We start from the raw sequence: 13,406 nt of genomic DNA, 5'->3' as shown, positions 1-13,406 counted from the left end.
CGGAAAACACTGTGGCCAGCGGTTTAAAGGAAGGAAAACGCTTTGGCCAACAGTCGGCTAACCAAAATTGGTATCGTGTCGGCCTGATGTGAATGAGCCTTAAGAGATAAAACGGCAATGTTCAGTTTATTGTCAATGGTTGCTTGTGAATTCCACTTGCAACGCCGAGTGGATTCCCAGTTTTCTATAGTCACAGTGAAGTCAGGTTGTCTGGCTCGGTACTTTGCAGTGTCATGCTTCAAGTAAGCTTTAGGGGAGTTAACCAAACCTTTCTGATTGCGGGTAGACTAGCGTGAAGGGACTCTTGAGATAAACTACAGGGCACTATTACTAATGCCACAACATCCATGCCGCACATCGGTGAGAAGTAACCGCGGCCTACTTGCTTTTCTAGCAGCCTTCAGCATGCTGACCATCAACAGGCTACTGCTGGTGGCTGCTCCATGCACCTGGGCTCTTGCATCGACAGTGCCCGTGCTGGCGGTGACCTTCGCAAACCTGGGGTTCGCTTTCATCGTGATTCTTGTATCCTACTGGTCACTGTGGCACTTTAGGCAGCTGTTCTTCAACGGGCTGGTTAATCACAAAGGGAAGGCTGTACTCATTACAGGTGAGTGCGCTAAGACTATACATCGAAACCAAATAGACTGTTTTAATACTTTATGCGGTTGCAGTTGAATCAGTTCTCCTTTTATAGAGGCGCAGGGTTAGACAGGAGACATAAGGGCAACGAGAGATATATATTATAGCTGAGGTCGGCCTGAATCAATGTTCTCACTTGCTACTCGGCGTTGGTGGTTCACATGGGTTCCAGATTCCAACCATCAAGCTTTTCTGTCGCGTTTAGTTATTACTAATGAATCCACTCCAACTCACCCGGCTTTCAGTACTTATGAAACAAAAAGGGAGTATTACGTGACCATGTAGTTACGTTGATGAAAGTACGTTTCTAATAATAATAATAACAAAAAAACGGGCTCAGAAACTCAAAATATCATTTTACCTCCCGCCAGGTTGCGACACTGGCTTTGGACACTTGCTCGCTGATCGACTAGCCGAAGAGGGCTTTCTTGTATTTGCTGGGTGCCTGGAGGCCGCTGGAGCAGGTGCCAAGATCCTCAGAGAACGAACCAACATCCGTGTGCTTCAGATGGATGTCACCAAGGAAGAAGATATTCTTGCGGCAGTCGAAATCGTGGAAAAGGCCCTAGACAACAAAGGTCAGTAATGCCATTACAGATTGTACCTGGTCAGCTGAAATCAAAATTGCGGTCGCTTTCGCAAACCGCCACTCAATGAGACCACCACAGGCATGGTAACATGTGCTGCCTGCGATTGCAAAGTAAACTAATTGGTGTCACGTGCTTCCTTATGACTGACAGAATTGCGAAATGACACTTGGGTTGGTTGTGCCTATTTTGTGACGCCCTAAGCGTGCAGTGAGCTTTGGCCAACTTTCCTTGCAGTGTTGTGGGGAGTGGTTTGCAACGCCGGCGTGGCAAGCGTGGGCTACATAGACCTGCAACCACTGAGCCGCGTGCGGGAAGTCGTCGAGGTCAACACCTTCGGTGTGGTCGCTGTCGCATGCGCTTTCCTTCCGTTGCTGAAGCAGTCGCGAGGAAGGCTTGTCATCGTCGCAAGCTTGCTGGGTGAGTCGCACTCTTTTATTGTAGACGTTTGGCAATGAAGGAGGAACCAGAAGTCTCGTAAGTGCATCGTGGTTCCTCGCTGTTCTACGACGCAAGTTCGGCCAAACCAGCAAAATTCTGTCGCCATAATTGGTGAGATGAAAGAACAGTTTCATGCTAAGAATGGTTGAAACTGATGGCTGGCAGTCCGCCAACATCGCATTGTCGGTATTGGCGTTTCCACTGCTTCAATTTCGTATAATTAAACTTCTCTCTCTCTCTCTCTCTCTCTCTACACTGTTTCATGACCCTACGGCTGGCTTATGTAGGAGTTTCCTGTGAGAGTGTGCATTAAACTTATTAAATGTATAAAGAATCTGATATTATAATGAGGGTGCAGTAACTTTGTTGACTGACTCAGGTGCCTTCGTTTTCGCCCACTCACTGTGGGCGCTTTAGGTATAGCTATGACGGGATAGGTGCTGTCAGGTGTTCTAATGAACAAACCATATATCCCATACAAGCACTACTTGAGCAAGTGACTACAAGAGCGATACTTGTATCGGCTGTCGAAAGTCATGCCGCGTGACGTTTGAAGCAAGAGAAAAAAAAACGTATATTTTAGCAGGCAAAAATGGTTCAGTCGTGGGACGCGATTACTACGGGGCGAAGTCGACAGCGCAACCAGGTACACTGACATCGCTAAATGGCACTACACACTGTTTGCCTGCTGACAGTAGCGACACGAATTCATGTTCGAAACCCCGAGTGGCTTATCGCACCGTTATTGCCAGAGTGTTGCGTACTTTTTTTTCCCGCAAAAGCATGAATATTAAAAAAAGTCATCTGTTCAAATCTACTCGTCTTTACCTATAACACGCATTCTAGAGAGTATATGTTAACCTTTATGTCATGCCGTTTGATAGTATAGCTCAAGAAAAATGGTTTCGCGATAAATCCGCCGCCTTGCCCACGAGCGGCGCTGGGTAACACTCCACGGCTAATCTTGGCCATGTACACCAACACACAAGACAGTGGTAGCCACATGCAAGCCACATGCGCTTACTGCAGAAGATGTGGATCAGGTCCCCACATCAGAGAAGTCATCTTTTCATGCACATTCATTCCCCATTTCCTGAATATTTCTACATTTCAGTTGAACATCACTGTTTTATCCCTCCCTACGCTTTATCTGGTGTCACTGTGTCTGCTACTTCGTACCCTTGCGTCTGACAAAAATCTAGCACATAAGATCCCGTCATTCTGCTCATTCTTCGTAAGTATTTTCTCACTTGTATTCTTTTCTATTGCTTCAAATGCACTTCTATGTACTTAGTAAAACGTCTTCTAGATTTACAATATAGGTATACTCTAATGCTCCGGCATACCAAAATTCTTGTTTTCGTTGTTTGATAAAAAAATGCGCGTACCGGATATGGATTATAACTACGCTGAAAATAGGGCCTCATATCAGAGCGCCCACAGCAGTCGTAAACGACACGCCGAAGATGCCATGTGTAAGTCGCCCGTCCGACTAAACAAGTCCTTTGGCCATCGGTCACGAAGCACTAGTTACGTATCTATAAGTTGTTGGTTAACCATGTAAAAAAAAAAATAAGAAATTATCACTTGTTCGCCCTATTGTGTTTTTGTTTCGTTTCCCGGAACGGCAGCAAGGTTATCTGTACCAGAGTGCTTGGCGTATTGCATATCCAAGCGGGCTTCCATTTCCCTGGCTGACGGGCTCCGCCAGCAGTTGTACTCCAAGGGCGTCCACGTATGCACCACTGAACCGGCGGCTTACAGGTTAGCATGGAAATTGAACTCACGGATGGTACATCTTGTGAAGTTCAGCTGTTTGTTTGGTAGCATGTTAATACGTATACGGGGACGATCATGAGAGACTAATCATGAGTCCTCCACTACGGCGTGCCTAAACACATTGTGGTTTTGGCACGTAACATCCCAAAATTTAGTTTTAGCCTCTCCCCTCCCCCTTCTCAACCTTCACCTGTGCTATACAGCTACATAACTCGATAAAAAACAGAGTAATCGAAGCCGGAGATAATCTTGCACTAATTAAAGAATCGGAGCCGGACATACCACCTTGAGTTGGACTTAAAACCACCCTTGGTACCGGCTGAGAGTGTAAACAGGAGGCTAGCAGTTCGAACTGTGAGCGCGCGAATTATTCTTTAATCGGTTTTTAAGATATTCACTTGGGTTTCCTTTTCTAAGAGCCTAATAACAAAGTCATACAGCATTTTTCTTCGTAAAAGTGGAGTTTGCTACTGGCCGACCATCAGCTATGCCCAACATTGCCTATGGCGGGTACCTGCTTTGATGGCCGTTTTAAAGTAATAACTTCTGTTTTGTGAATACGCGTCCTGGTTCAGCTACCAGTTGATGATACCTCCTGCAGTGATAGCTTCATAGGGTGTTCTACTGCTAATCGTCATGGCATCTGTCAAAGGTATGACCCGCCACGGTGGCTTAGTGGCCATGGTGTTGTGCTGCTAAGCACCAGGATGGGGGATCAAATCCCGGCCGCGGCGGCCGCATTTCGACGTATCCCGTGTCTCATGCATTGGGGCACAATACACTAAGCCACCGCACAATCCGTAGTGCCCCACTACGGCGTGCCTCATAATCAATTCAAATCAAATTCAGTTGTCACAGGTATCATTGCGCTCAACATGGTCACGTTTTCATCACAAAAGAATGCGGCAAAACACTCCACTCGTTTTTGTCCAGGATGCACCCTGCACCCGGAAAATGCGATTTGCCGTAGCATATCGACAGCCGTACTTGTTAAGTTTATCCGGTGACCGCTTTTTACCGGCTAACATGTGTTGAATGTTATCGCTCTGCGCAAGATGCGCAATTCTCTATTGGAAGCTTCTCGAATTTTATCGCTGGTTCTGTTTGTTGTCCATGCTTTCGCCGAGCCTTGAGTAATCAGATTGTATACGGGACACGAATTGTGCAGTACTTTATGGAAGGCGCGAAGGCACCAGCGATTACGCGGCAACCTTCGACGAATCATGTGTAAAAGCCGACGCACTTGACCGGCAGGTCAGTTTCTCGACAGTCGTGGACTTTACTCACCGCTATCGTTGTGCCTAAATTTTACTCATTTTGCTGGGCACATGTTCACCTGAGAAAGAGTTAAACTCGTAACTCACCGTCCTGAGAGGGGGCCATTTTTGACAGTGCGCCGTCATTTCCACGCTGCCCTTTACCATCATCGTACCGTCATCGTTGAAATAGTTGTCGATGAATTGCCTGTTTTGTGGTGGCACCCAAAAGTCCAGTAAAGACCAGTATTAAGTGTCACCGTATTAGTAAACTGGCCCTTGTGCCATTGGAAGATCTCCTCTTTAAAGGAGAGGGTGTCAGAAAAGACACGAAAAGGAAAAACCAGTGGTGACGCCGACCTCAAGTTTCAACCCCGTTTGGCCGTGATACCGCAATTTTGACAGCATTTGGTCTGCTCTAGTTAAGCCAACGGTAGGAAATAACTGACACGTTGCATTCTGAAGGAATCACATGTTCAATATGAGAAATTTAAATAACGCTTACTGTGCCCGTAATGGCAAAATCACTGCAACATCCTTTGTAATCTATGACGTCCCCCAGACGCACGCTTGCTGCTGTTTAAGCAGTTTAGGAAAGTTAGGTCGTCACATGCTCCTCTAGTAACCAATATTTTGCTGCCAAATGACATAAACGATGTTCTTGATGTATGGTTTGCCAATCTGTGATTTAGTGTTCTCTAGTGCCCATTTGTATTTGCCAACATTTACATGTTCGTCTAAATGTTCTTGTCTCCGTCTCTTTCACAAACTCTATCATTACGGTCAAGTGTTTAAAAGCACTCTGCATTCTCGACCTATGTACGTTTCATTGCTTACGGGTATCAGATGTCAAGTTGGCGTCTCATCCTGCCGAGCTAACCTGTACAATGACTCTTTCGTCTCAAAAACGAGTGGGGAATTTAACCACCTTTGTCGCCTCGGTCTGACACTGACAGTCTGAAAACTGCCATACAATATGCTTCTTGGTAGTCATAAATTTTCTGCCCACTCTTGTATATGCCTAACTATTCCTTTCTGTAATGCCTTCGGGCCTCGAAAGCATTTGTAATAAATGAATCCATCAATCTACGATTCGCTTTCCTCGACGACGCAGGAGCTGCTACCGCAATTCTCCTTACATCCCCCTACGTTTCAGGAATCCGGTGACCAATCACGCCGTACTCGAAAAGGTGATGGATGCCGACCTGCAGCGGTTGCCTGAAAGAATTCGCTCAACGATCGACGAGCGGTTCGTGGAGCGTCTGAAAAGTAGAACGCGAGTCCTCTTCTCGTGGTTTATTCGGATCAACTCCGGGGAAGTTGTTGACGTCATCAGGAGGGCCACGCTTGATCGGGTGCCCAAGGCCCACTACACTACTGGTGGCACAGTGTTCTGTCTGTACCGGCTATTGATCGACTTGCTCCCGGCCGAAGTGATGGACGAAGCACTGCATGTCATGAGAGCATTGGCAACGCGTTTCGGGAATAGGACACAGAAATGATTCAATATATCATTCTTTTCACTGTTGTCTGAATGCGCTCTTGATGAAATGGATGTCCATTATTCCTGTGCATTATTCTTGCTTGAGTCATGGCGGCGTTCTCCGCAGCCGTTTACGTGATTGCGCGTTGATCATTGCACAGTGTGGTACACTTCTAACGACAATAGCCAATTACTATTCAGACCAACATAACTTGAATACATCGCCAGCTTTATAAGAAACAAAAAGTTCTTATGCGGCTCGTTACTTAAACTACTATTAGATTAGAAAATATTTCCAAGGCGTTTTCGTCATTATATACTAAGCTGTAGTCACTCCCAAATACTACAATTTAGTGTTCCCTAGTGGACAATACAGTACATTTTAAAGCATGTAGCACATAGAAGCCCGAAAGAGAAAAGGAATGCACACATTTTTGCCGGTTTCATATACGAGGTGTTTATTTTGAGGTGCACCAAATTAAAAAAGAAATTACCTGTGGCAGATAGCACAATTTTAAAGCTTCAGCTAAAGTACTAACGATGTGGTGGTCATTACCTCTACGAGAAATGAAAATGGGGAATTGAATATTTCCCACAATTACAATAATTACATTTTAAATAATTCCTTTACGGCACATAGTATTTGAATTCACGAAATGTATCCTCTGAGTTCAGTAGGCGTGTTCACTTAGAACGAGTTCTCAGGACTACACCTGCTTCGAGATATTAATTTTCAAAGCGCCCGACGAAATGCATTGGCGCCCTTGTTAATATTGTGCTTCAATGCATAAAGCAGCGTTTTCAAAAAAACCATGACGTTAAATAACAGTGCATATTTACCGCACGTTTGAGGCCACATATCTTGAAACCGGTGCCATCGTCAGAATTCGTTCCAAGTGGAAAATGCCTTGCGAACTCATAGCTACAATTCGTAGATTGAAATATGTACCGTAAAATACATAAATAAAAAGGTAATTAGTGTAATGATGTTGAATTATTAGTGTAAATATTCAAATAAGCATGTAGATTTCTCGTGCAAATAATGACTGCTTCAACGAGTAATTTAGCTAAAGTATTAGAATTTTGCTATTTGCCACAGTCAATTAGAAAAAAAATTGATGCAGCTAAAAATACCCCATAGATCGGCACTTACAAAGCGCCACTTCCACCAAAATTATTCAGAGAAAAAAGTCACAGGCCTGCGCGGCACACGCAGCACAGTCACGGCGTAAGCTGGTGGAGCGACTCAAGAGTAGCTCCAATTTGGGCACCACGCACAACAGGTTCTTCGCGGCAGTCTGTTCGCCTCGTTTTGACGAGAACGATCAGAACTGCCCGCCCGGCGTCGACGGCGAGCTGCGGCTTGTAATGCTCTCTGCACAGCAGTCTGCTGAGCCCGATCAAGCCTTACAACTGCAACTTACATGCCGGGCGCGCCGCGTTTGCAGGCACCTTAACTAGATAGCACCACCACACTGGCGGAGGCTCGGCAGCACGTTGATGCGTGCCTCGTCTGAATCGCATATCGTCGTCTGCGCTTGCGGACGTTGCATTTGCAGGCATCTTACCTAGATGGCGCCACCATACTGGCGGAGGCTCGAGTCGTCTCCCCCTGCGTGCTTGGGAGCGTTTTAAGGCATGTTTCCGCTGCACGTACGTTAGCAAGCGCTTGCGTGGCTCAGTGGTAGAGCATCCGGCTCCCACGCAACGGGCGCGGGTTCGATCCCGGCGGGAATCGAGGGCTTTTTTCGCGTTTCCGGCGATAGCGGTTACGCGGCCGCCGGCGGCGGCATCATCGCGACCCGAAACGGCTATTGGAATGAGCCCATAACAGTTTACGCTGTAAAACAGGGACCATTAATAATACGGAAAGTGCTGTCAAAGCGCGTCAATGTGCAGACAGACTCACGCAGTGCTGGCCTGCTTCAATGATTCTTCTTGTCTCAGTTATCAATCTCACCCACTTATCAGGACTCCCTGCAACAACACAGCATGCGCCAAAATTTAGTGTTCACTTAAAATACTCAGCAGTGAACTTAGTTTATGTGCGGGAAGTTCTAGGAGGTCTGACTTGGAATTCACAGGAGCATGAAATTAATTTCACGAGGCATCGCTTTTTGACTTAACCTCGGTCTCTAAGCTTGTGTTTTCCTCAGTTATTTTTTCCTAGTGCGAAAAAGAATTCGGAATGAAGGTGGACCCACCTTCTTCGCCAGCGCGACAGCTGCTCTCTCATAAGAAATTCCAAAGAATCAACACTTCTCAATGGCTGACTTTGTCAACACCAAAAAGTGACACAGCTGTTGGTGGTGCTTCTCACGGATGTGCTTTTCACAGAAACGCATTGCGTGTAAAAAAGCGTCAAGAATATGTAACACATTTCCATAGTGTTTGCGGCCCTCGACATCTCTGCCGCGAAGAACGGACAGCCCAATGGCACTCGCCGTTCTCAAAATGCGCTCACCTGATCAGACCTCACTACATTGGTCATACGTTACCGTTCGCGCCAGCAGACCTTGGCGGGGATTTTGTAGCGATGGCTTTCCGATGCTAATGCCTTTTCGCGCTTGGTCAGTGGTCAGAGTGACGGTCCGCTCACGTTATCAACGGGATCAGCCGGCAGTGAGTGGTGGATGATAAGACTAGTATAGAATAAGGCGTAATGCATCGCTACAAAATACCGGCCCTAGTGAGCAACGTTCACAATAGCGTGACACAGACTGAGCATTCTAGGAGACCTGGGCCGGTATTTTGTAGCGATGCGCTTTGCTTTATTCTATACTAGTCGTATCATCCACCGCTAACGGCCGGCTGATCCCGTTGATAACGTGAGCGGACCGTCACTCTGACCACTGACCAAGCGCGAAAAGGCATTAGCATCGGAAAGCCATCGCTACAAAATACTGACCCTGCATTCATAAAGTTGCTTTCTTGGCATCCCTGAAGTTGATGTCAAGACCCCGCCCCCTCTTTATTTCATAATCAGCGAAGTACTGCTCAAACTCGATCATCCTTCATCCAAACTTCTTGGTATTCTATCTTCGATACATAAAACTGCACCTTCTTTCGATTTCTTTTTTTTTTGTTGAAAACCATTCTGTATCTGGGTGATTTGACTGGGCTTAGAGAACAAATACGATATTCTATTATTGTTGACGTCATCAGCTATATTAAAAACAACCGGGAGCAGCGAATCCGGGTGATAATTATTTAGGGTCCGTCATTGTAGCCTTTGTTAAGTATTTTCGTACTATTTTCGTAGAATCTGGGAAAATACCAGATGAAACCATGATGTTGCAGCCTTGACCTAATGGCGAGCTAATAAGTGCTGCAGCGGCTTTGAATGGTAAAATGCTAATGTACTCGTAACCATGTAATTTGTTTGACTTAAGAGAGAGAATGACATTAACAACCTCCGTAGTGTCACATATGTCCAGGGATATAGTTGATGCCCCGTCTTGTTACAGGAACTCCTGCAAATAGTTCGCCGAATTACTGTCGCCGACGGAGGAGCTAGAAGCGAGAAAATGGGAGTTTAACTGAATGGAAAGTGTCTTGCCACTATAGACAGCTAGCATCGTTTATAAATTCGTTAATACTCCACATTGGGTCACTTTGATAAAGATGTCTGAACACTTTGCAGATTTGAGAAGAATCGTGTGTGGCACTCGTAAATTTAAACGTGTAGTATATTGTATTAGCTTTCCGTAAATCTAAATTTAATTTGTTTCAAAGTTCTTTAAATTGAAGAATTTTTTTTTCGATGGACGGGTCTGAAGAATGCCTGCAAAAAGTCGAATCTTTTACGTTTATAATCATGAGCAGCTCTTTCGTCCCCCAGGATTTCCGGAACTTCTTATGGAGCCCGCATTTAATTAGTTGGTCATTTTCACTGCATGGTTTCGGAATCTGATGATTTTTTTTCATAAGGAGAATTTGGACCATATTCACCAAAAACATCGTGAAAACGTGTGTGAAAGCGGAAAACGCGGCTGTAGGGCTGTTAATAAGTATTCAATGATGCAATACATCAGTGTTTGTGTATTACCGCCTTTCTGGAGATTTTCTATTGAAAAGATAATGCTCACTAAGACTGCTAGAAAAAACACCGCTTATGACTACATCCGTATGATTATTTGTAATGCAAAGATCCAGAAATGTGGCATCAGTATAGCAACACCTAGTAAGTAAGCGCTCTCAATTCTCACTACAGTGAGCACTTAAAGGGAAGTAAAGGTCTGGCATATTATTGTTTCATGAGAAAATAATATCAAAATCACATTGCGCAACAATAGGTGTACTTGCAGGATTACCCAACTCCGTAATTTTGTCTAAACCCTGCAGGAACTCGGAGATAGAGCCCTACTAAGGACGATGCAAAACGGCAAAAACGATACCCATTGATTCAGCAGGTGTGCTTTCAGCGGAAGATGCAGTGAAGGGACACTCGTCAAGTATTACGCGCTGCAAGTGAGACGCCAGATAAAGTGGCATGCCACCACCTCGTCTTTGTTCTTGGGGGACTGATAAACACGTGTAGCGAGGCATAAAGTTTACACTGCTGGAAGCATTGAACCATGTTTCTGAGGAACCAACCACGTCAAAACTATAATGCAGACTGGATAAAACTCTACCATTGCATCGCGCTTGCTTTCAAAACTCTTAATACTAACACGAAAAAAAAAAGACAACCTGTAATCCAGGAGCTTTGATTTAGCACGCAAAAAAAGACAGAAAAAGATGTGATGCCCATAGTAAGAATTTTCCTCAGTTACGTCATCCAAGGCTATGGGGCGTCAGAACTAGGCGTTGAAGTGCTGCACAATTTTTTTTTCGACATAATATCATTTTGCGATGCGAACTGCGTGCGAGTGGGATGCTTTGCTGGAAGAAACCTTGCCATTTATAATCGACGCGAAGCGATAGCGCATTCCTTTTGCTTTATAGTCCGAGTCATCAAGTACAGCTTACGGCTAGCAGCTGTCTTGTTTTCCCGAATGTGCACATTTATGAGGTTTCCAGGAAAGGGTCACTTTCTTAGCAAGCCACTTTCCATGGTGCGACGTGAGCAGGAGCGAATTAACGGCGGAGTAACTTTATCACTACTTGAATATCTTTTAACATGTTCAAACCCCCAACCAAACATACATCAGATGCTTTTTCTTTTTTGCAGGAAAAGGAAGCTTTAAGAAAAATAACGTATTTGACGCTTATCAGGAGTACACGCTAGGATACTATCCTTTGGACAGCTGTAATGCTTCGGGCCTGTTTAATTCCTTCGCCGCAAATGATTGGTGAGGTGCCCACTATAATGAAAAAAAAAAAACTGTAGATGGCTTGGTTTAGAAGTCGTTGGGCGTCGCTTTGTCGGCATGTGTTCGGAGGCATCGTGAGCAAATATCAGATCTGTCTCACTCCCCGCTACGCCTTCAAGCGAGGGGAGCCAGAGACACATTATAATGAAACCGAGGCTGCGCAGCTGCACTAGAATGATCAATTAACTTTTGGTTCATTTGCATAGGATACCCGTGCTGTAACAACAGCAGAGCGAGCGCGACACAATTGTGGCGGTTTGAGCGAGTTTGTACATCTTGAATTCATATACGTAGCGCAGAAAAAAAAAATCGAGAACAAAAAAAAGAGAGAGAGAAGGAAACGCTTAAAAATGCAGTGCTGCTGACTTTCCCGTGTTTGTTTACTGACGAGAAACATTGCGAATATACACAGGGCGTTTTTTTAAACCATACATAAAAATTTTAAAAATCGCCTTTGGCAGATAGCATATACTTGTCGTCCTTGAGGTATGCCTCGAAGCGTCGGGCATTACTTGCACAAGATCTCGGAATACTTAATGAGTATATTAAAATATATTTCTAAAATAACTTTTTAGTGAAGTACTTTACGGAACATATTGCAATGCACCAATTGTAGCAGGTGAGTTCGCAGGACGTAACCCTTGGAACGAAATTTTAAGGGTGATACTAGCTTTGAGATATTAATTCACATAGTGTACGACGAAACGCATGGAAATTTCAGTTACTTCTGTGCTTCAATGCATAAAACCGCGTTTTGTTTCAACAGTCACTGTGTTCTCCCAGCAGACGATCAGGGTGGTTTTCCAGTCCTTTGCATCATGTCATCGGGGAAAGGGCGATAGTAGCGCTTTTGTCACTCTTCTAGTGTCATGCCAATGCGGCTCTGCCAACGCTAACGAAATATCCCTAGATATAGGTATTTTATGCATTCTTTAGACAAATAAAAGATGTCCCAATATAGGGAATCTTGCGCTATGAAGAAGCAATGAACTACAGCGACACCACAACCGATACGCGGAATTGCTGACGGGAAGGACGCCATGTTTGCGTTCAGTAACCGGAAATCACTCTCGTAATACCATTTGAAGTATGGCATATATGCCATACTTCAAATATATGATTGGACTGCAACGTGGTCGCCACGTGGTGCTAAGCAAACGACCGGGTATGGATACCCTGCGCTGGTTAACTAAACACTGATATCGCACTATTGCAGTTAAGCTGCGGACTTTTGTGCACATTGAAGGAAATTTTTGTCGGTAACGCACGAAACGAAGGCTGCGCGGAAACACCGAACAAAGCAGCAAGGCTAATCTCGGCGTAAGCGGACCGAGACACACCCACCTGCGTTATGGACCATAATAACTATGACCACTTAGCGCAAATCGACATAAAAATAAGGTAAGGAAGGGACAAGGTGAGCGCAAACTCTCGACTGTTTATTGTGCACACAGTGCATCGAGTTTATACCAAAAAACCTTCAAACGCGAGTTTTAAACGACGTTTAGATTGCGTGTTTTCGGCCGAGTTTCCCCGCGCGCTGATTACGTCTGAGGTCGAGTCGCTCCTCCAGAAACTGAAGACCGCAAAGCACCTGGTGAAGAGCGTTGTATGGGCAAGAAAGAGGCACCGTCTCTTTCGAAAGTAGCTTTGTAACAATGACATGGGGTGTGTATTTTACTCTGTATTTTTACGATGAGCCCGTTGCGCGGACACATGCACATGCAGACATGCACAACACGTACACACTAAGTGGACGGCGCCTAAAGCAGGTCTGGCAGTGCCAGACCTGCATGCAAACATCATACTCCTCATTTACCGTTGCACACACACACACACACACACACACACACACACACACACACACACACACACACACACACACACACACACACACACACAC

General features: G+C 45.1%; 1 protein-coding gene across 3 annotated transcripts in view; it reads left to right on the top strand.

Moving 5' to 3' along the window:
- LOC119463870 (retinol dehydrogenase 7) overlaps positions 1-13,406 on the top strand; it is a 31,678-nt gene that overhangs the window by 5,731 nt on the left and 12,541 nt on the right. The window contains exons 3-7 of one of the 3 annotated variants that reach the window (XM_037724692.2): positions 395-610; positions 1,014-1,220; positions 1,467-1,649; positions 3,302-3,434; positions 5,862-6,240. In XM_037724692.2, the coding sequence (XP_037580620.2) occupies positions 395-610; positions 1,014-1,220; positions 1,467-1,649; positions 3,302-3,434; positions 5,862-6,207 (1,085 nt within the window). In that variant the 3' untranslated portion in view covers positions 6,208-6,240. Of the gene's footprint in view, positions 1-394; positions 611-1,013; positions 1,221-1,466; positions 1,650-3,301; positions 3,435-5,861; positions 6,241-13,406 lie in introns of those variants that run through there. The other 2 variants (XM_049655969.1, XM_049655968.1) reach the window with 2 other exon arrangements.

Source organism: Dermacentor silvarum, chromosome 9 (genome assembly GCF_013339745.2).
Source record: "Dermacentor silvarum isolate Dsil-2018 chromosome 9, BIME_Dsil_1.4, whole genome shotgun sequence".
Lineage (NCBI taxonomy): Eukaryota > Metazoa > Arthropoda > Arachnida > Ixodida > Ixodidae > Dermacentor > Dermacentor silvarum.
Note: the sequence above shows the minus strand (reverse complement) of the source record. Positions and strands in the feature narration are given on the sequence as shown.